The sequence below is a fragment of the Ceratotherium simum genome, chromosome 30 (genome assembly GCF_057802395.1).
Source record: "Ceratotherium simum simum isolate JZ-2026a chromosome 30, ASM5780239v1, whole genome shotgun sequence".
Taxonomy (NCBI): Eukaryota; Metazoa; Chordata; class Mammalia; order Perissodactyla; family Rhinocerotidae; genus Ceratotherium; species Ceratotherium simum.
In genome coordinates, this window is record NC_141929.1 from 1,762,379 (window position 1) to 1,783,192 (window position 20,814).

Consider the following 20,814-nt stretch of genomic DNA (forward strand, 5'->3'; position numbering starts at 1 on the left):
CGCCCTGGCCCAGTCCACGGAGCTCTGACTCCCGTGGCACACTCCCTGCTCTCACCCCTCAGGCCTTTGTTCAAGCTGTTCCCTCCACCTAAGCTGTACACCACCCAGCCTCAGCCTGACCCAATCCCTCAAGGCCAGCTCAAACACCACCTCCTCTAGGAAGCCTGCTGTGATCGCATGTGCCATCTGCTTCTGCACACTCAGATAATTTGCTCATGCCCATGTCATCCTAACTGTGGCCCACCACTGGAGATCTAACACTGAGTGGTGACCCTGGTGAGCTTTCCGGGCTGTCACCACCCCTAGCTCAGCCACTGTGGCCAGCGTGGTCTCTGCCTCAGCTGGGCTCCTCTCTCCACCTTGAGTGCCCTGGAAGAAGGGACAGGGGCAGGGATCCGTGGCGTTTGACCCCTCAGGGCCCAGAAGCCAGGGCTGGAAGCTTGGCCCCAGCCCAGAGGGAGGCTCTTCAGAGCTCTAGTGGGAGCAGCTGGCCCGGGGGAGGGCTTAAAACCCTGGGAAGGCACAGGCAGGTGCTGGCGTGGAAGTGAGCAGCGGAGGCCTCGAGTACCTACCTTCCTCGTCCCGTCCACCATGTGGCCCTTCTTCAGCCAAACTCTCTTCCCACCCCCAACCGAGGCCTGGCTCCAGAGAGCTTCCTCGGACCCTGAGGCCCAGGGCTGGGGGGCCTGGAGCAGGACTGAGAAGAGCCCTCTGGGGCCAGGGGGTGGGGATGAGGAGGAGGAGGAAACAGGAGAAGCCAAAGACGAGGATGAGGAGGCAGGCTTCCTGCTGTCTCTCTTGGGGAGGGAGGACCTGGCCAAGTGCCCGGTACCTGACCAGGTAACAACCACATGGAGCGCCCAGCAGAGGTGGGTTGGGGACCCAGGGGCCCGGTACATGGTGGGGGGGGCAGGTGATCTTGAGAACAGGCAGGGTCTGGGCCTCCTTCGAGAGAGGAGCCTGGGGGCCATCCTGCCTCTGGGCTCAGCCTGGGGCTGTGTGCTGGCAGGAGCTGGAGGCCGTGAAACTGAAGCTGTGGGCCTTGGAGCGGGCCCAGGGACCGGAGCCGCCCGGGGCGCAGGCCCAGACGGGGAAAGAGGAGGGCGCCAGGGCCGTGCTGGCCGGGCAGCTGCTGAGCCCCGAGACAGGTAGGAGCCAGCGGGCCAGGCCGACCCCTTCCCTGTGCGACTGGCCTCTCCAGTCCTCAAGCACGCGGCTCTAAGACCTGTTTCCCCTGTAAACTGGGGTGGGCTGTGAGCGACTGCAGGAACAGTGCCAGCTCACAGGGTGAGTCGGGGTTTCCACGAGCATCAGCTTCCCGAAGAGCCTGGGTGACCCTCTCCCCTCGAGAAGTGAGGAAGGAGCTACAGATGTGAGGTGCCTGCCCTTAGCAGCTGCGGGGAGCCCCCCTCACTCCCCAACCCCCTAGTCCTGAGGCTGCTCCCTCCGCAGGCTGCCCCAGCCCCAGGACCCCCACAGAGAAGGTGCAGGCGGACCACAGATCCATCTACGTGGGCAACGTGAGTGGGGTGGGGAGCAAGCTAGGGTCCCTTCAGTGGGCACCCCGGGTCTGCCACCTCCCGGCTGCTAAGATTGAAGGGGGGACACATATGGGGCGTGGCCCCGGAGAGAGAGGACGAGGGTGGGGTCTGATGGGGGGCTGTCCCCAAGAGGGACTGGGGCCTGTGTCCTCAGGCGTTCTGATTTCCCCACGTGAGCTGGGATTCGGGATTTCCATGTGAAATCTCCCAGTTGGCCAATCACTGGCAACGAATTCCTCTTTAAAAAGCCACACACACTTTGCACAGGCCAAATAAACTTGGGGCGCTGCCTAACATGTGGGGAGTGGTCCTACCAGTCTCCAGTCCACCCCCAGCAGGCCTCCCCCCAAGGTGTCTGCCCCCCACCCTGGGTCCAATAGATTGCTCTCCACCAAGAAAATGCGCTGCAGGAGACTCCAGGAGAGTGAGGCCTCTGCAGGGGTCCCCCACACCTGGCCATGCCTGTGTCAGGTGGACTACGGGGGCACGGCTGAGGAGCTGGAGGCCTACTTCAACCACTGCGGGGAGATCCATCGGGTCACCATCCTGTGTGACAAGTTCTCTGGACACCCCAAGGGGTCAGTGCAGGGTCCCAGGGAGAGGGCCAGGTGCCCTGGGGTGCTGCCAAGGATAGGTGACCCGGGGTGGCCCTCACCTGCCCCCACCCCTGCCCCAGCTATGCCTACATAGAGTTTGCCACTGAGAGCTCAGCCCAGGCCGCCGTGCAGCTGAACGAGAGCATCTTCCGAGGCCGGGTCATCAAGGTGCGTGCCCCCATGAGTCACCGTCATCATGCACCTGGAGGTGCCGAGGGGTGGGGGCTCTGCTCTGAGCCTCTCTACATTAACCCGTTAATCCCCGAGAGGCCCCGAAATGGCAAGATCAGGGAGGCTGAGGCACTTGCCCAAGGACACACATACAGCTGACCCAGCCTGCCCCTTCTCTAATCTCCTCTCCAACCTCCTCTCATGTCTCTGGGCACATCCACTGGGGGTGGGGCAGGATGGGGGCACCTCAGACCCCAGCGGGTTTGACCTGGGTGTGGCACTGGGGAGGCTCCCCGCTGAGCCAGACCTCCCGCCCCCCCCACACACACACACAGGCGGATATGTTGGCTTGACAGGGGCACAGCACTGGACCACAGCTTGTGACTGGACAGTTGAGGCCCCAGTGGGGATCTTGAGAAGGTGGGGGACAGGTTCGGGTCTGATGCCTCAGATGGCCCCATGCCTTGAGGGCCTGGTGGGCGCTGGGGTCTGTGCACACTTGCCTGTGAGCCTCCAGCAGAGAAAGCTAGAAAGGCTTCCTGGAGGCAACTTGGGGTGGAGGGATGTGAGAATAGGGATCTCAGACCGGCATGGTCTTTGGTTCTAGGTGCTGCCCAAAAGGACCAATTTACCAGGCATCAGCTCCACCGACCGCGGGGGCCTGCGGAGACACCCATGCGCCAGCGGGGAGCCCTTCCCCCGCAGCAGCCTCCAGGGCGGGGCCCGCTTCAGACCACGGGGGCGGAGCCGGTGAGTGGGGGCGGGGCCCGGGGAGGGCGGGGGCCGGTGGGAGGGGGCGGGGGCCCGGGGAGGGCGGGGCCGGTGGGAGGGGGCGGGCCTGGTGCGGAGCTCACCTCCCTCCCCTGTCCGTGCAGGGCGCGTGGAAGATGCTCACCGTGGTATTCACCGTATTGAAGGGATGCCCAGATTTTGAGAGTGGGGCTGGGTCAGGAGTAAATAGCTGTTTCCATGTGGGACCATTTACTACAGAGGACCGGGCCTGCAGTGCTGTGGGGTCGTAGGGCAGGCTGGCAGGGCACGGGGGAGAGCTGCAGCCGCGTCCTGAAGAACCGGCCCTGCCCCCTCCACTCAGGTGGGAGGATGGCCCACTAGGGAGTGCCACTTAGGGTGTTGGAGGGCCCTGGGCAAAACTTTGGGCAGGTGAGGCCCAGGCAGCAGAGTCAGCTCAGGGTTGGCATACTCCAGGCTCTTGGACTAATTCCTTTTAAAGAAAAACAGAAATGTCTTAATGGTAAAACATAAATTATTAAATTTGAATATTTTTTAAAAGCGCTTGACAACAGATCTCCCCTTTTATTCTCCTCTCTCGGGCACCTGTTCACTCTGCAGCTCCCTCAGGTGGACTCCACAGAAAGGCAGGTGTTGGGGTGTGGCTGCGGGTCCGAGAGAGGGCTGCACCCCACTTCACTGCTGACAGCCGACAGGTTTACACTGTCACCACCAGCCCCCGTGCTACAGGGAAGCATAGCTAACCACGTCTTTGCCCCAGGTCCGGTGGCCTCTGGGGCACGTGCTCCCCCGCAGTGTGTGACAGACACCTGTCCCTGTGGGCCCTCACCTGTGAGGCACTGTAGAAGGGCACTCCCCTCAGGCACCTGGTACAGGCCTGGCCCTCGCCAGGAGTTCAGGAAGCAGAAGTGGCGTTTCCACGCTGGGCACCCTCACCGCCGGCCCCTCCACTCGGAGACTCACTGGCTTTCTCCCTGGCAGGGCAGTATGTTCCTCGGTGTAAACACTTAGTTCTGGCATTAAGTAACTAATGAACGCCCCCCCTTGACCTTTCTAAAGCCACTCTCCTAGCCTTGTTGTGCTTACTTATCAGTTCCTTAAGCCGCGAACAGAGCTGCTCTGTGCTTCAGTCCACAGGTGGTTGTCCCGCTCCCCCTTCTCCAGCACCGGCAAAGACAGCATTCTCTGTGGAGGGCAGCTGCCTCTTTGCTCTCCACTCACATGCATCTTTGACTTCCTCACTCAGGCCAGGTTCACGCTCCCCATGGTCTGAGGTCAACGTTGGCCCTCGTAGTGGGATGAATGAAGGCCCCCCCAAAAAATGTCCACCTCTTAATCTCCAGAACCTGTGAATCTGACCTTATCTGGAAAAGAGGTCTTTGCAATGTAGTTGAGTTAAAGATCTCGAGATGAGAGCATCCTGGATCATCTGGGTGGGCCCTAAATCCAATGACACACCCTGGATATGAGAGACAGAGAGATGTGCCAGCACAGGCAGAGCAATGTGTCTATAAGCCACGGAACCGCAAGGATCACTGGCAGCCATCAGAAGCTGGAGAGCATGGGACAGACCTTGCCTCAGAACCTCCCAAAGAAGCCAGGCCTGCTGACACCTTATTTCTGGCTCTGGCCTCCATACTGTGGGAGTAAATTTCTGTTGTTTTAAGTTGCCAGATGAGGTGGGTAGGAGGGGCTGAGTGTCAGGGGACCTTGCCAAGGCCGCCCAGCAGCTCAGGTGGCGCTGTGCATGGCCTGACCATTCGTAGGTGGGGGGCTGCAGGAGAGGCACACACCAGGACACACAGTTCACGCAGCACCGCGCAGATGACACCAGCTCCAGCAGCACAGCACCTTGGGCTGTCCCATGTCCCACCCCCACCCCAGCCCCCCCGGCCTGATGTCGTCATGGCACGTTGGCTTTTCCATGAGATCCCCAGCAATCTTCTACCTCGAGGAGTTAGTTCTGTTTCAGAAGCATTTTCCTCATCCCTCTGTCTGGCCACTGTGAGGAGAGTGAGCCCAGGAGTCCCTCCTTTCCAGTGGGTTTCAGGCCTGAGCAGGCCAAGGGCGGGGAGACAGAGCATTCCTGACATGGCCGTCACGTGGGTGGCGAGGGCCTCGAGGTGAGGCACGGAGAAGGCCCGCACAGACCCGCACAGGCCGAGACTTGGCCTCCCCTCACCACACCTGCTCTGGGTAGGAGGAAGGGGAGAGAGCAGTGCTGATGCCTGAGGGAAGAGACTGCTGGCGTGAACTTCAGCAGAGAAGTCACCTGCAGCAACAGCCAAGGGCCAACTAGGAGCTGCACCCAAGGGGGCTCAGCTCTGCGGCGGAGGGACGGGGCAAGGGCAGGGGCAGGGGGCAGGGGCAGGTGGCCCGCAGTGAGGCCAACCTCACTTATAGAGATGCGAAAAGATAAGGGGAAACTGCCCTCCTGATGGTTCCGTTGGCAGAACAAAGGCTAGCAGATTACTTCTAACCTTTGATTTTCTCAGGCTTAAAATTGGGATGCTACCTAATAATGTGTGTGAAAACTCCCCAATGTAAAAAGTATGGGTTGGTCTGGCTGCACCTACAGAAAAACCCAAATAGGAGTAGCTTCAAAAGATGGGGGTTTGTTTTCTCACATAAAAAAAAAAAAAGCTAAACATAAGTAGTCCGGGCCTAGTATGTCACCAAAGACCCAGGCTCCTTCTAGGTTTCTGCTCTCTCATCCTTAGGGGTGGAGCTTGTCCTCATGCTCTCAAGATGGCTGTCAGAACTCCAGCCATTGCATCCAAGTTCAAGGCAGGAAGGGAAAAGATGAAGAAAGGGTGCTCCATCTGCCAGCTGAATCCTCTTTTAAAGTATCCTTCCTGCAAGTTCCTACCAACACCATCCATTTAGGTACCGTAACTACCTACCCTTGTATGCTACAGAGGGTAGGAAATATCTTTTGTCTAGTCAATTGCCCCCAATAACACTGGGGTTCTGTTAGTAAGAAAGCAAGAGAGAATGGACGTTGGGTCAGCAACTTGCAGTCCCTACCACAGCCACTCCCCAGGCAGGAGAGACTACTGAAGGCTCCACCAGAGATGTGAGCTAGATGGCAGGGAAGAAGTCCCATGTGCAGACAGCCTGCCGTCCACTGGCATCAGAAACAGCACCTGCGTTGTGGTTGTTCTCAGCCCTCCTCTAGGTCAATTCCACCTGTGGCGGGGCGTGGGGGGTTGGGGGTGGGGCGGGGGACAGGGACTTGTGTTTTTAACACACACTCCCAGCTGACTCGTTCCTTTACTTCTGTAGTGTGAAAAATCAATCCTGCGCTGGTTAGAAGGGCAGCAAACCCAAAAGCATGCAGAGGTGAGTCCTGCTCCAGCTCCAGCCCGGGGCCCACAGAGGCTGACAGCCTTCCCGGTTCCCCCAGGGGTCTGAGCTGCCTTCCTGTGGTCAGAGAGCCTCTTCAGAGCAGTTGAAAGGAGGAGAGGGGCTCACAGCTGTCCTGGGGAGCCAACTCAGGGAAGCCGGCAGCTCTGAAAACGAGTAGACTCGCTGCGGGCGGGCCTCAGACCCCGAGGGCCCTTGGCACCTCTCCCACTTCATGGACCACATTGCCAAATGACAAAGGGTGCTGGAACCTGGGCCACCTGATCCCAGAGGGGCTGTCACCAGCTGTGGCCAGCTAGTTAGACCGCCATCTGAACTTGGCTGAGGCGGCTTATGGGGAGGCAGAAAGCAGAAATCCAATTACATCAGCCTCTCCTCAAAAGTAAGCCCCCACCCCACTGCAGTGTGCCCAGGGGCCTGGGGGCAGCAGGAGAGGGCGGACTTATCTCCTAACCTCCGTCTGGCCACGAGGAACCACTGCGCACTAACAGGTTCTTGGAGTTTGCTCATTCGGCTCAGAAAGCAGCAGCCAAGGAGACGCCACGGTCACGAGTGGCTTCCTGGATCTCGTGAGGGCTGCCTCCCAAGGCTGCGGCTGAACCCAGAAAGAGGACTTCTCCCCAAGGGGAAGGCGTGCGGGCTGTCCCGTGTGCCCCTCTAGATCTGGCCCTGGGCACAGACACCCCACTGGTCAGCTACTGGAGGGCGTGGAGGGCGAGGAGGGCAGACGGCGGAGCAGAAAGGCCAGCCCATGGGTCCTGTGCGCCTCCTTCCGCCGCCCCCTCCCCCTGCCCCTGCGTGCCTACTGGGCACAACAGCTCCCCGCTCTGTCTGGTACCGGACCTCTGCCCCCGTCCCCCAAAAGTCCTGTGTTAGACTCTCTTTAGCCAGACCCTCTGCTGACACAGACGGAAAACGCCACATCTGATCTCACAAGACCTTTAGTTGGCACGCTGCTCGAGGCCTTGCCCCCAGCAGCATATCCGGGACACTCGGCAAGAGGCGGATAATAATAAATACACGTCTAAACACTACAGTTATGTACAGAAGGCTTCTCCTCCAGACGACGGGCAACAGAGTTCTCGCTCAGCAGACCTGTATCATCATAGAGGTCACCATGCTGTCAAAGGTCCTGCAAAGAGAAGCAGACCTATTCAAGAGGAGCAGAGCCAGCCCCCACCCTTGCCGGCAGAGAGAGGCTCTGTGCACCCCTCATCTCCCAGGACGCTTGGGGCGTTGGTCTCTGAGGTCCAGATAACCAACTCAGCTGAGAGGCCAGGATGTGCGTGCCACCACACCCAGGGATGAGACCTGTCTCGTGCCCCTCACTCCCGCAGTTCCCCCAGGTCTGGCCCTCTCAGCGCAGCCTTGCCCTGGCCGGGTCTTCAGGCAGGGCTGGAGGAGCTGCGCGTGGGCACACAGGGCTGGGGTGCAGCGAGAACAGCAGCTGTCGCCGCCCTGCACAGCTGGAGACATGGGGCTCCACATGATTCTGCCACCAGGACAACCCAGGACACAGTGTCACAGCCAAGGAAAGGTAGCATGGGAGGGGCCTGGCTCGGTCACTGCAATGTCCTCTCACCCGCTGGCTACGAGGAGCCCTTGGGAACTGTGTCTAGGAGTGCCGGAAACTCCCAAGAGCAAGTTCAAAGTGTGTGCACACGAACGCTTCTTTATGAAGCATCCTCATGACGTTCCCATGTTAAGACTGTGTTTATTTGAAAGCTATTTGGAAGATACCTCCAATCCGATTTCCTAACTGTCCAAGTTCAACATCAAAGACAGAAAGGGGTGAGCGACAAATGCATGTTTTCTCCCCGACGGCTCCTGTCCACATGCCTGGGCCCTCACTGGGCTCTGTGGGGGCACCCTATACCTCCTGGGTGCACCTGGGAAACCAAATGGGCAAGCTCTGCACGTACCCCTCCAGTTCCCCTCCGTCTGGTTTCTGTGTTGGAGATCCCTCTAAAGTCTGTTTGGGGGCTGGCCCAGTGGCGCAAGTGGTTAAGTGCGCACACTCCACTGCGGAGGCCCGGGGTTCGCCGGTTCGGATCCCAGGCACGCACCGACGCACAGCTTGGCAAGCCATGCTGTGGCGGCGTCCCATATAGAGTACAGAAAAATGGGCACGGATGTTAGCCCAGGGCCAGTCTTCCTTAGCAAAAAGAGGAGGATTGGCAGATGTTAGCTCAGAGCTGATAAATAAATAAAATAAATAAATAAATAATAATAAAATAAATAAAAAAATAAAAGTCTGTTTGGAAAAACAGTGTTCTGCTGCTTCAAAATCGCTGCCTTAGGGAACAGTGTCCACCCCTCTCTGACTCGTAGAACAGTGCCTTTTAGCAGGGCAGAGCTACAAAGAGAGGGCGGCAGACTCCGGAGAGCAGCGGCCCACCTGGACTGAATGCGGTCCCCTGGATTGTAGAAGGGGTTGCACATCACGTCTGTGTAGGAGTTGTGCAGCTTCCGGAACATCTGAAACAAGAACCAACAGCGTTCTTAATTTACACGTACACCTAGCGACTGCCAGGTTTTTGGCTTCTCAGCATCTCCAAAGGGAAAAGGAAAGACCAAGCGGCCGGGGCCTGGCCTGCACATCCCGTGTGCTTACACTGCGGATCTCGTTGTCACGGAGCGCCGTGTTGGAGGAATCCACCACCATGACGAACTTCACCCTGGAATTGGTCACGTAGCCGTAGCTGCACAGCTGGTTAGGGAACGTGCTTCAACCAAGGGACTCTGTGACAGCATGAAACACAGCATCATCGAGGAAGCATGCGAGGAGGGACGGCCATCTGTGCACATCCCCCGGCTCCAAAACCACTTTGGAGAAACAGGACAGCCTTGCATCACACGAAGTGCCCCAGAGGCTGTCCCAGTCCCAAGAGGACCAGCCATTCAAGGTTATCTCATCCTACAGTACACCTCGGGCCACTGCAGGCCGAATCCCCAGATGCAAAACCCTGAGGGGAGAGACCCCTGCTGACAGGCCCCCCACAGCGTGAAGGATACACCTTGTAGTCCTCTGTGGGGTACAGCAGGCCCAGGTAGAGCTCCCTCTGGTCCACCAGGGCCTTCCCCATGGCCGAGATCTTCTCGTCCACCACGTCCAGGGACGTGTGCACCATATAGTGGAACTTCAGCTCGTTCTCTGTGGGGACACTGCGGATGTAGAGAGGGTAATTCTGCAAGAAAGGATGACGGCAACTGTCGTGATGAGAATCCACCCTGTCTGCCCCCACGATGAAAACGAGGCCACAGAGCATTCAGAGGGAGAAACAACCAAGCACCAACCAGCCGGGAACACACTCTCATTCTCTAAAACCTGTTGTTTGATCCTCCAAACGCTGTGGGCACTGCCTCCAGGGGACCCACTCTAATCTGAGAAGGTTTACGTATTGTCTGCAAAGGGGCATCATTAGGGTGGGCAGAAAAGAGAAGATGGCTCAGAAAAACAGATTTGAGCACAGCCTGACAACTAACCCTGTCACCTGGACAGGTCACCCACCTTCCATGTGGGGCCCAGTCCTAGCACGTGCTCTCCTCTTGGCCCCAGAATACTGGCTGTTTCCCAATATGCAACGCACCGCACTCTCTTCACCTGGGCAGAGGCACTGGCAGGCCCCTCACTAAACCCTTCAGGGCTCGGCTCACACCTCCCTTCATCTCTCTGCACAGCCTTTTCTGACCATCCTGACTGCAGAGATAATAGTGTCCTCCAAGGGCTCCCCCATGCCACAATTTACTGCTTCTGTCCCGCACCTGTCACTGCGCAGACAGAGTGAATGAACGCTGCCCCTGCCCTAATGGGGCTGACATCTGGTGAAGGAAACAATCACCAAACCTGTCAACAAATAAGTAACGCGTTATAGGGGAAAACGCCAAGCGGGAAGCCGGCACTCAGAAAGCTTCGCAGCGGGCCCGGGCTTAGGAGAGGCAGAAGCACCAGGACAGCCACCCAACGCAGTCTTAGGATTCAGAAACAGCTTTCTAGAGAAAATGAAATCTATGGGGACGAGGAAAGGGATGGGAGTCGGGAAGGGGGGTTCCCAGTGCAAAGACCTAGAAGTGAGACAGCAGAGCCTGTCGAGGAGCTGCAAGAATCCCGCTGGGTTGGAGTGGAGGGTGTCAGTGGTATGGGGGACGAGGAGGAAGCGACCACGTTATTCAGCCGTTATCCTAAGGCAATGAGAAGCCACTGGAGAGACTTTACACAGCGGCGTGACACGATCTGACTTGTTTTTCAAATAGCACTGTGGCTGCGGTGTGGAGACTGTCAGTGGTCCGGGGGAACGATGGAGTGGCCGGCGGGGGTGCGCGGTGGAGGAGTACGGAGAGGAGTGGACGGCCAGATTCGGGGGCAAGAATCCAGAGCCCGCGCACGGACGGCTGGCCCTGGACGGGAGAGGAGGTCCTGGGCTGTGGGCGCCGGGGGAACACCCCGGCAGCTGCAGATGCGGGTCTGGGCGGCGCCTGCCCGGACCGCCCGGGACCACCGGGGCTCGGCGAGGCCGCCGGGCCCGCCCTTCCGGAGACCGCGGGCAGGGACGGAGGGGAGGGCGGAGAGCGCGGGCGGGTCCGGGAAGGGGTCCCGCGGCCGCCCTCCCGCTGCAGCCCCTCCGCGGGGCCGGCTGAGCGCCGGGGCGGGCCGGACCGCCGGCGTACGCACCTCCTTGGCGATCACCGCCACGCACACCGCCATCTTGGGAAGCCGGCCTGCCGCGTCACGTGACCCTGCCGCCGCTCACGCGACCGCCGGAGCCTCGGGGTTGGCAAGGCCCCGCCCTTCCGGTCACGCGGTCGGCCTGGGCCCGAGCCCAGCCACGCGGCCGACTTCGGCGCCGCCCCTCTGGTCACGCGGTCGGCTCTGCCCCGCCCCGCGGCCCGGCTGGACCGGCCGTCAGTTGGGTTCGAGCAGCTGGCCGGGTCTCGGCTGTGCCCGGCGTGGTTGCCATGGCGGCGGTTGCCGAGGTGACGAGGTGGCGGCTGCTGCTGGTGCTGAGTGTGGCGGCGCTGGGGGCCACGGGCGCTCCGCGGCCCCCCAACATCCTGCTGCTGCTCATGGACGACGTGAGTGCGGGGCGGGGCGGGCTCCGAGAGGGCTGCCCGCAGGCGGCCGTGGGGGCGGCCAGCGGTGGGGCAGCGCATGGCCCTGCTGCCGGAGCCTCGCGGGCGGTGAGGCCGAGGTGAGGTATCGCGTCCAGGCGGGGCCAGGAGACCCTTCTTGCCCTGCTCCCTTTCCGCTCCTCCCGCTAGGGAAGGCCAGAGGGCCAGCCCAGACCAGCGCGGCCCTGGCCGGTGTGGACAGCTCCTCAGCACCTCTGCTCACCCCTCACCCCCAGTGGAGGGGTATCTGGGGCAAGGAGGGAGTGCAGAACTGACGCACACTCAGGGCCTGCCTGCCTGCCTGCCTTGGAGGTCAGTTCCCTCTGCCTTTGCCTTCTGCATCTGCCCTGCTCAGGGGCTGTCCCTGTGCACCTGGGCGCTGCTCCGGCCCTGCGGAGAAGTCTGGCCATAGGTCAGGTCTTTCTGGGTCCGGGAGGAACTGACCCGGGAGGAATGTCTCTGGTTGGGTGTGTGCAGCCCCGGGCCCCTGGTCACAGCGGTCGCACTGGTCAGCCGGCCCTGTGGAGGTTAGCAGGATTCCTGGCTGGGAGCTGAACTGTGCGCTCATCCCTTTGCGACTGTGTCCCATGTTCCTTACCCGAGGAAGCCAAGTGATCCCATGGAGATTCTGAAATCAGTCAGCGTGAGGTGTGGGGGTAGAGCAGGAGCTGCACACACCCAGGTTCAGATCCCACTGGGCTCTGAGCTGCGGGGAGGTACCGAAGCTCTCTGGCCCCTATCCCTCTGTCCAGCTCTCCTCACACAGTGTGGGGAGGACTGAGGCAGCACAGAGGGCAGAGTGGGCACCTGTGCTGTCAGGTCTGGTGCACAGCTCCTAAAGCCCTGGGAATCCACAGTGATAACAGTGTGTGGTGTGCTAATGAGACCACAGGTGGCTGAGGCCCTGGCTAGCCAGCTTCAGGATGGGGACTCTGGAAAGGCCAAAAGTTGAAGCTTTCGGCACCAGGTTGACCTCTATGGAGGGGAGAGGGGGTGGAGCTTGAGTCCCATCACCAATGGCCAATGAATTAATCAATCATGTCTATGTAACCTCCATAAAAACCCTAAACAGTGGGACTCAAGGGGTTCCAGGTTGGTGAACACGGGGAGGTGCCGGGAGAGCTCCCAGATGGAGCAGGGGAGCTCCATGCCCCTTCCCCATAGCTCGCCCCAGGTGTCTTTTCCATCTGCTATTCCTGAGTTGTGTCCTTTATAATAAACTAGTAATAGTAAATACAGCACTTTCCTGAGTTTTGTGAGCCATTCTAGAAAGTTGTCAAGCTTGGAGGGGGTTGTGGGAACCTCTGACTTACAGCAGGTTGGTCAGTGTGTTGGGGGCGCAGGACTTAGAGCTAGCGTCTGAAGGAGGGGCAGTGTTGTGGGGCTGAGCCCTGACCTGTGAGGTCTGGTGCTGGCTCTGGGTGGATAGTGTTAGAATTTAACTGGACTGTTGGACTCTCAGCTGGTGCCTGGAGGTTGGAGAAGTGGTTGGTGTGGAAACCCCCCTGCATTTGGTGTCAGAAGTGTTGTGAGTAAAAAAAGCTTGGACTTCCCCAAAAGGCCAGGAAAGATGCTTACAGGAGCCATTGGACCAAGGCCACGAGCCTCACGTGGCTGCTGGGCAGGCCTGGCTGGTTGGAATTGAGAGGTGCTGTGTGTGTAAAACGCATTTACTCAGTTTTCAAAGACTTAGTATGAGGAAAAGACTGTAAAATATCTCATTTAATAATTTTTTAATATTAAAATAATTATTATATAAAATTAACAGCATTCAGATAAGCCTGAAAAGATCGTAGAAACCCATCTGTGATTCCACCACGTGGAGAAAACACCGAGCGTGCTTCTTTTTAGTCTAATGAACTCATCCAGATGATGACCCTTCTGAAGCAGGTCCCAAAGCTCCTCCGCTGGCCGTCCTGGTGGCTGGAAGGGAAACTTTGCTTAATAACGAACGACACATCGGTCTTAGCAACGCTTTCTGTTTCAACATTCGGTCCTCTCGTGGCTGCCATCCCCGTGAGGGTTCGGTCAAGCGGTCTCTCTGGGTGGCTAGCCTCTCATTGAGCCCCTTCCCCTTCTCTTCCAGGGGACAGTTGGGCATGTGAAGCGGATTACCGCCCTCCTGGCGGTTCATTAGTAATGTTTTACATTGTAGGTTTGTTGAGATGATAGTGTTTTGGGTGTATTGGGTTAAGTAAAATACAGTGTCAGCCTTCATTCACCTGTTTCTTTTTGCCTTGTTAACGTGGATGCTGGAAAAATGCCGACTTACACAGGCGGCTGCGTGTATTTCTGTAGGAAGCATCGTTTTAGGCCCAGGAGGCCCTGAGTGTTGGAGTGTGACCAGCGCTGGGAGTGTCTTTACTTGAGGGGGCCTGATGTGGGGCCACACCGCCTGGGTGCCCCAGGGTGGGGCAGCAGGAAATGGGAACCGCCGGCCGGGAGGCCCAGCACTGGGTCCCTCCCGTGCAGGTTCCTCTTTGTGGCTTCGGGGTTCTTTGGCAGCTGAAACCCAAAGAGACCTGGCAGACGTTTGTCCTGGTCAGCGAACGTGGGTTAGTCAGGACTTTTTGGTGGCAAATGAGAGAAAACGTACTCAAAGAGACTTAAGCAAAAACAGGAACCCTGGCTGTCCTGACTTGGTGGGCTAGAGCCAGCTTGGCCTCAGGCCGGTGAGATCCGGAGGCCCTCCCAGCTCTGTGTCCTCACCTGGCCTCACCCACCACTGATGGTCAGCAGGCCCAGTGGGCAGGCACGCTGCCCTGATGGCTCTTGTTATACCCTTGAGCCAGGCTCTCTGGGGGAGGGGTCTGCTGGCCTGTCCAGCCGGGGCCTCGGGCCCAGCCCTGGGAGGACCGTTGGGGAGCAGGATGGGGACAATTATGGCGAGGCTTGCAGACCTCTCGGCTGCCCAGGGTGGTGCCTGGGGAGGGGAGGAATGGCGTCTGTCTCCTTCTTCCTCAACCTGTCCTTACACGCAGCACAGGCCCCTGGTAGACAGGCGTGGAATGAGTTTATAAGACATTGAAAACCGCTTCTTCAGTGGAGCTGACTCATCTCTGTTCTCTAAGGCCAATGGGGCCCTGGGGCCGGGGCGACAGAGGCTCCTTCCTGGGGTGTCCCAGCCTGGCCTGGCCCAAGACTGCTCCTGCTGCGAGGGCCTGGGCGCTTCCTTGTTTTTAATATAGGATTAGGAAGGACCACCCTGCCTACTGAGGAGGTTTAAAGTCGGGCTACACGGAGGCCAGCTCAGGTGTGCCTACTGTGGGCCCATTAGTGGGAGCCCCAACCTGAATCTCCTGAGCCAACCAGTGGAGCCTCCGTGTCCTTCGATGTATGTTGACATGGACAAGCTCACGGCTGGAGTGTCTTTATAATCGTCCCTCATAGCCAGCAATGAGTGACGCTTGCATTGCTCAAAAGTCTTGAAGTTCTAAGTAGAGGAGAAGCCAAGGGCGGGAGGATGACGTAACTCCTGGGTCCCGGCTGCTTTCGCTCCTATGAACAGTCACATAGGAGAGGGAAAGAGATACTTATCACTGCCTCACAGGGTGCCTTTCGTGCTGGTTTCATTTCACCCTAAGAATTCTGGAAGGTGGATGTGAATGTCCGTATTTTTATAGCTATGAAAGCTAATCGATTAGTAATAATAGAATGGTATTGAGCAGAAATGAGTTAACACAGCAGGCCAGTGACTGCCAGCCTCGGAGACGCCCATGAGGAGGCAGGTGGGCCCTTGGCCGGCACTGGGGACCTGGGATTTGGGGAGTCTCCCCCACTCCCTGATAGGAGGGGCTCCCTGTGCTGAACTGTTCTTTCCTCCCGGAGGCCGGAATTTTGGTGGGTGCCAGGCAGGGGGATGCCCATGTGGCCAGCCCCCACTGCCTCTCTCTGCTCCTCCGACCTGGGATGTGCCTGCCTAGAGGTACAGCAGCCCCCCTGCGCCCGTGAGGACAAATCCGCACACTGGGGTGCTCCTACCCGCCTCCCTTTCTTCCTGCCAGCTGCACCTTTTCCAGGCGTGTTTCATTCCAGCTCCCGTTGTCACTGAGTGTCTTCAAAATAAGCCATCTCCGAAGGGACCCAAAGCTGAAAGGGCCAAACCCGGGGCTGTAAGGCTGGAGGGGCCTCTGGGAGCAGACTGCATTGTCCGAAGGCAAACCCCCAAGTTGGCTGTTGGACCCCTGTGTGTGACTCCCGGCCTCAGGCTGGGAGACGGGAAGGAGTGAAGAAGGCTGTGCCAGAGAAGTGTGGAGTCGGATGTCACCGAGAGGCAGTGTCACGCTCCCAGGCTCCCCTTGTGGGGAGAGAGGGTATGTCATCTGTTGTCCAGTGAAGGAGGACGTTAATAGTTACAGTCAGACAACAGACCTGACTGGGGCCGTCCCAGGCTGTCCCATGTACAGCCACCCACGTATAGCCCAGAGTTGCCAGACCTTTTCGTGAGATCACCAGGCCCCAGCTCTCTGAAACTTCTGCAGAATCCACCCAGCGTCATCGGCATTCTCTGGGTCAGCACACTAGCTGTGTCCAGTCCCGGGTGGGCACTTTTCTCTCAGTTCAGACCCTGTCCTCTCTCCCAGGCCCGAGACTTCCTGTTGGCTGAATCACCAGAGCAGGTGAGTCAGAAGAGCTTTATGGGGCCCCCGGAGAGACGGGGATGGCCAGGGCCCTACCGGGGCCCAATGGACAACCTGGGCCCCCGGACAGAAGGGGATGGCCAGGGCCCTACCGGGGCCCAATGGACAACCTGGGGCTGCCCTTCCTCCCTCACTGCTGTGCTGAGATGTGGCTCACATTACACGCAGTTCTCCCCGTTAGAGTGTGCAGTTCAGTGGTTCCTAGTAAGTTCACAGCATTGTGCGCCCATCACCCCAGTCAACCCGAGATCATTGTCATCACCCCAGGAGAAACCCTGTCCCCATTTGGCAGTCACCTGCATTCCCCGCGTCCCCAGGCCCTGGCAACCACTCATCTGCTTTATGTCTCTGGATTTACCTTTTCTGGACGTTTCTCATAAACAGAATCATACAACATCTGTCCTTTTGTGATTGGCATCTCTCACGTAGCAACATGTTTTCGAGGTTCCTCCACATGGTGGTTCAGTCGTTTTTAATGCTCAATCGTGTTTTGCTGTGTGGATGGACCACGTTTTATCGGTTTGTCTGTCTTTGGATACTGGTTGTCTCCACCTCTTGGTGATGTGAGCAGTGCTGCTGGGAACACACGTGTGCACGTTTTCTCATGGACCTGTGTGTTGGACTCTGGATTCCCAGAGTAGAATCGCTGGGTCAGACGGGCACTCGGTTTGGTGCTTGGAGCACCTTCTCGGGGGAAGGGATGTGTCACCTGTGAGGGAAGGCCTCACTCTCACTGGCTGCGGCTCCCTGGGCCCAGCTCCACAGCCAGAGCCCCTCCCCCCACCCCCACCCCATTCTCCAGGGGAAGAGGGGATAGCATTGAGTCACCTTGGAGGCGACGCCCTTGGGGTTCATGCTGAGCAGACATTTAAGGAGACCCAGCTTGGAGGGACCTTGTCGCGGTTGATGAATCCAGAGGAGAAACATTGCCACCAGGCCATGTCCTGCCCGCCCGTGGATGCTGAGGGGTCCTGGGGTCAGGTCTCCCGCCTAGGACATGGGCTGCAGAAGGATGTGTTTGGTCACAGAGCAAAGTCCACGTGCCATTGTCCCTTTTGAAGTATTTTTTAAAAACATTTTAGGACAACAGTTCTCAAACACACAACCAAGTTGAAAGAGTTCTGCAGTGCACACCTGCTCCCCAACCAGATTCTCCTCCAGTTCTCCCTCTAGCTTTGTCACACGTCTGTCTGGCTGCCTGTCCCTGCCCAGGTGGTAACACATCTTACCACTTGGCTTGTTTGATTTTGGTACAATGCATTTAACATAAAATTTACCATTTTAACTATTTTAAAGTCTACAATTCAGTGGCATTTAGCACATTCACAATGTTGTGCATTCACCACCACGATCTAGTTCCAGAATATTTTCATCACCCCAAAAAGAAACCCTGTCCCCATGGGCAGTTACTGCCCGTTCCCCTCCCCCAGCCCCTGACAACCACTAATCTGCTTTGTCCATGGACTTGCCTGTTCTGGACATTTCGTGTAAACAGAATCAGACCAGAGGCGGCTTTTGTGTCTGGCTTCTCTCACTGAGCATCACGTTTTCCAGGTTCGTCCAGGCCACAGTGTGTCAGTGCTTCACTCCTTTTCATGGCTGAGTAGTATTCCATAGTGTGTGCATTAGTTTCCTGGAACATAAGTTACCCCAAGCTTGGTGCCTTAGAATAACATAGATTTATTCTCTCCCGGTTCTGGAGGCCAGAGTCTGAAATCAAGGGGTTGCAGGGCCGGTCCCTCCTCAGGTTCTGAGGGAGGGTCCTTCCTGCCTCTCCTCCAGCTTCTGGTGGCTCCAGGCGTCCTTGGCTTAGAGATGGATCATTCCAGCCTCTGCCTCCATCGCCACACGGCCTCTCCCTGTGTGTCTGTCTCATCTCTCTAGCTCCCTCCTATAAGGACCGCAGTCATTGGATTAGGGCCCACCCTACTCCAGTAGGACCTCATCTTAGCTAGTTACACCTGCATTTCTTTTCTTTTTTTTTTTTGTGAGGAAGATCAACCCTGAGCTAACATCTGTGCTAATCCTCCTCTTTTTGCTGAGGAAGACCGGCTCTGAGCTAGCATCTATTGCCAATCCTCCTCCTTTTTTTTCCCCAAAGTCCCAGTAGATAGTTGTATGTCATAGTTGCACATCCTTCTAGTTGCTGTATGTGGGACGCGGCCTCAGCATGGCCAGAGAAGCAGTGCGTCGGTGCGTGCCCGGGATCCGAACCCGGGCCGCCAGTAGCGGAGTGTGTGCACTTAACCACTAAGCCACGGGACTGGCCTGTACCCCTGCATTTCTAAATAAAGTTACTTTCACAGGTTCCGAGTGGACGTAAATTTTGGGGGGCACTATTCAACCCGGTACTGTACAGATAGGCCACATTCTGTTTATCCATCTATTAGCTGACGGGCACTTGGGGTGTTTCCTGGGCTCATGACTTGTGTTGCTGTGGACGTCCACGTCGATCTCGTGTGGCCCACGTTTCAGTTCTGGTGGGTAGAGAGTTAGGAGGGCACTGCTGGTTCCCATGGCCATGCTGTGTGTAGCTTTGTGGGGAGCTTACCACCTGTGTTTAAATCTGAATCTCCCAACAGACTCGGGAGGGCTGGCTTCTCTATGTGAAGGCAGATACTCTCGGTGAGCGTATGGCGCTGGGCAGGACCTGGAGAGGGCGGGCAGGGGGCTGTGCCTGCTGAGAGGAGCCTGCTCCGCAGAGCCGCTGACCGAGCTCCGTGTGCCCGCGCCGCACTGGGGCTCCTGGCTGTGTGCCCTCACGTCTCCGCTGGGACGGAAGGAGGTTCATTCCACCTCTCCTGGCTCTTTCCTGCAGATGGGGTGGGGTGACCTGGGGGTGTACGGAGAACCTTCCAGAGAGACCCCGAATTTGGACCAGATGGCCGCGGAAGGGATGCTTTTCCCAAACTTCTACACGGCCAACCCCCTGTGCTCACCGTGTAAGTCGGGCTGTCTCCCGGCTGGGGCAGGGACAGGGCGCAGCGTGGCTCCAGTGCCTTGAGCACTGGCAGGCTGGGCACTCCTTTCCCTGGGATCCTGGCGCTTTGGAGCACCTGGTCTCTGTGCTGTGCGGGGCATAGGCCCGGCAGAGGCTGCAGGGGGCTGGAACCTGTGAGGACTTTTGAGGCAAAAGTCGCTGCCTGTGGTGGTGGCTGCTGTTTTGATTCGCGGAGGTGAGCGGCTATGGCTGGTTCAGGAGAAGCGCTTGGCTGGGGAAGTGACTCTGGGCCCTGGGGTGGGAGTCGTGGGGCAGGAGGCAGCGTATCCCTCCCTCAGAGTGGGGAGAACCACCGCTGCTGAGAGGCAGGGACATACACGCTGATCTTGAGGAAGAGAAGTAATGCCCACCGGGACAGAGGGTGGTGCGTGAGGAGAGGCCTGTGGACCCCACAGTCCTGGTGGCCCAGCTTGACCCGTCTGTGCAGGGTGGTCTGCTCTTGGGAGGCAGGCGGGATTCAGAGGCACTAGGAACACAGCCAGTGGCGGGTCTGACAGGTGGCGCCGATCTCATTGCCCTTCTCTTTTATCACCTCCGTGCAGCGAGGGCGGCTCTGCTCACTGGACGTCTGCCCATCCGCAACGGCTTCTACACAACCAGCGGGCACGCCAGGAACGGTATGCTGTGCACTCAGACCGCGCCTGCAGCATGGGAGGCCGAAGACGAGAGGGGGCATGGAGGGGCTATCTGTCACCCGGTCACGTGTGACCTTCCCTCTCCAGGGCGGCACTCGTTGCCCAGGCTCACAGGCTTTGTTTGGGTTATAATGTGTCATTTTAAAACAGATTGTAGCACTTCCACCAAAAACAATGCCTTTTAGGCAAGTAGAGAGGAAAGTGAGGTTAGTGTGAGAGCTCTGGGTTCGGGGTGGGCCCGGCCTCCTTCCCGGCTCCCGCTCTGACAAGGACGGTGAAGGCTGACAGTCACCGCTCACAACTCTTTCCCTGCGCCCGTCCTGTCCCGGTCCTGTCCCCAGAGCTGCCGGGCATGGCCTGGCGAGTTGGGCACCACCCAAGGAGCTGCTGCCCATTTGTGGGGCGAGCTGTACGCCCGCGAAGAGACCTGAGGAAGCCAGGTGCTAGGAGGGCTGCGCAGGGAGCAGGCGGGACGGCTGTGCTGCAGGGGTGGCCTCCCAGATGAGAGCAGTTGCGCATGGCCCTTGGAGAAGGGGAATGTGGGAAGCCCCAGGAGAGGCCTGGCGAGAGCGGGCCCTCGTGGTGTCAGATGGCGTGTTCCCGAGATCCTTGGGGACCAGCAGAGGGGCAGGAGATGGGGGCCCTGCCCTGATGGTCCAGAGCCCTCTAGGGCCGTGGTTTGCCCGTCCCCACCCGTGAATGGTGCTGACTTTGAGGGAGGTGCCGGGAAAACCCCAAAAGTGCTGTATGGCAGTGGTGGCTCCTAGCCAGGGCTTTGCCCATCGACACTGATGGTCCAGCATTCAGATACATTACCTTCTGTAGCGCAGCCTCCTCTGCGTGCACGTGGTTCACGTGCTGACTTGCTCCTCCAGCCTACACGCCTCAGGAGATCGTGGGCGGCATCCCGGACTCGGAGCACCTCCTGCCTGAGCTGCTGAAGGAGGCCGGCTACGTCAGCAAGATCGTGGGCAAGTGGTGAGTCCCGACACTCGCCGGGTGGGG

The 20,814-nt window shown here is 58.4% G+C and overlaps 3 protein-coding genes across 9 annotated transcripts in view; 2 read left to right on the forward strand and 1 right to left on the reverse strand.

Annotated features, from left to right (window-relative positions):
• Positions 1–569: 569 nt before the first annotated feature.
• On the forward strand, positions 570–3,278 carry PABPN1L (PABPN1 like, cytoplasmic). The gene is made up of 6 exons (XM_087419796.1): positions 570–840; positions 1,010–1,148; positions 1,453–1,520; positions 2,013–2,119; positions 2,916–3,058; positions 3,184–3,278. The coding sequence occupies exons 1-6, from the start codon at positions 592–594 to the stop codon at positions 3,240–3,242; spliced, it is 765 nt and encodes a 254-aa protein (XP_087275922.1). The 5' UTR covers positions 570–591; the 3' UTR covers positions 3,243–3,278.
• Positions 3,279–7,347: 4,069 nt separating this feature from the next.
• TRAPPC2L (trafficking protein particle complex subunit 2L) lies at positions 7,348–11,199 on the reverse strand. 4 transcript variants are annotated; one of them, XM_087419795.1, is made up of 6 exons: positions 11,097–11,167; positions 10,490–10,822; positions 9,440–9,612; positions 9,039–9,126; positions 8,823–8,902; positions 7,348–7,556 (listed from the first exon to the last, which is right to left on the reverse strand). In XM_087419795.1, exons 3-6 carry the CDS (start codon positions 9,553–9,555, stop codon positions 7,511–7,513), a joined length of 330 nt encoding a protein of 109 aa, XP_087275921.1. In that variant the 5' UTR covers positions 9,556–9,612; positions 10,490–10,822; positions 11,097–11,167; the 3' UTR covers positions 7,348–7,510. The 4 variants fall into 4 exon arrangements, with proteins under 4 accessions (XP_087275921.1, XP_087275920.1, XP_004437082.1 ...); XM_087419794.1 differs by lacking the exon at positions 10,490–10,822 and adding an exon at positions 10,190–10,271 and having other exon boundaries at positions 11,097–11,111; XM_004437025.3 differs by lacking the exon at positions 10,490–10,822 and having other exon boundaries at positions 11,097–11,199.
• A 94-nt stretch (positions 11,200–11,293) lies between these two features.
• The window catches only part of GALNS (galactosamine (N-acetyl)-6-sulfatase), a 33,554-nt gene continuing 24,033 nt past the window's right edge, over positions 11,294–20,814 (forward strand). Inside the window, exons 1-4 of one of the 4 annotated variants that reach the window (XR_015549108.1) lie at positions 11,294–11,497; positions 18,992–19,115; positions 19,717–19,791; positions 20,685–20,787. Coding sequence is in view for 1 of the 4 variants with exons in the window: in XM_004437026.3 (XP_004437083.1) it covers positions 11,381–11,497; positions 18,992–19,115; positions 19,717–19,791; positions 20,685–20,787 (419 nt within the window). In the remaining 3 variants the exon portion in view is untranslated. Of the gene's footprint in view, positions 11,498–18,991; positions 19,116–19,716; positions 19,792–20,684; positions 20,788–20,814 lie in introns of those variants that run through there. The other 3 variants (XM_004437026.3, XM_087419792.1, XM_087419791.1) reach the window with 3 other exon arrangements.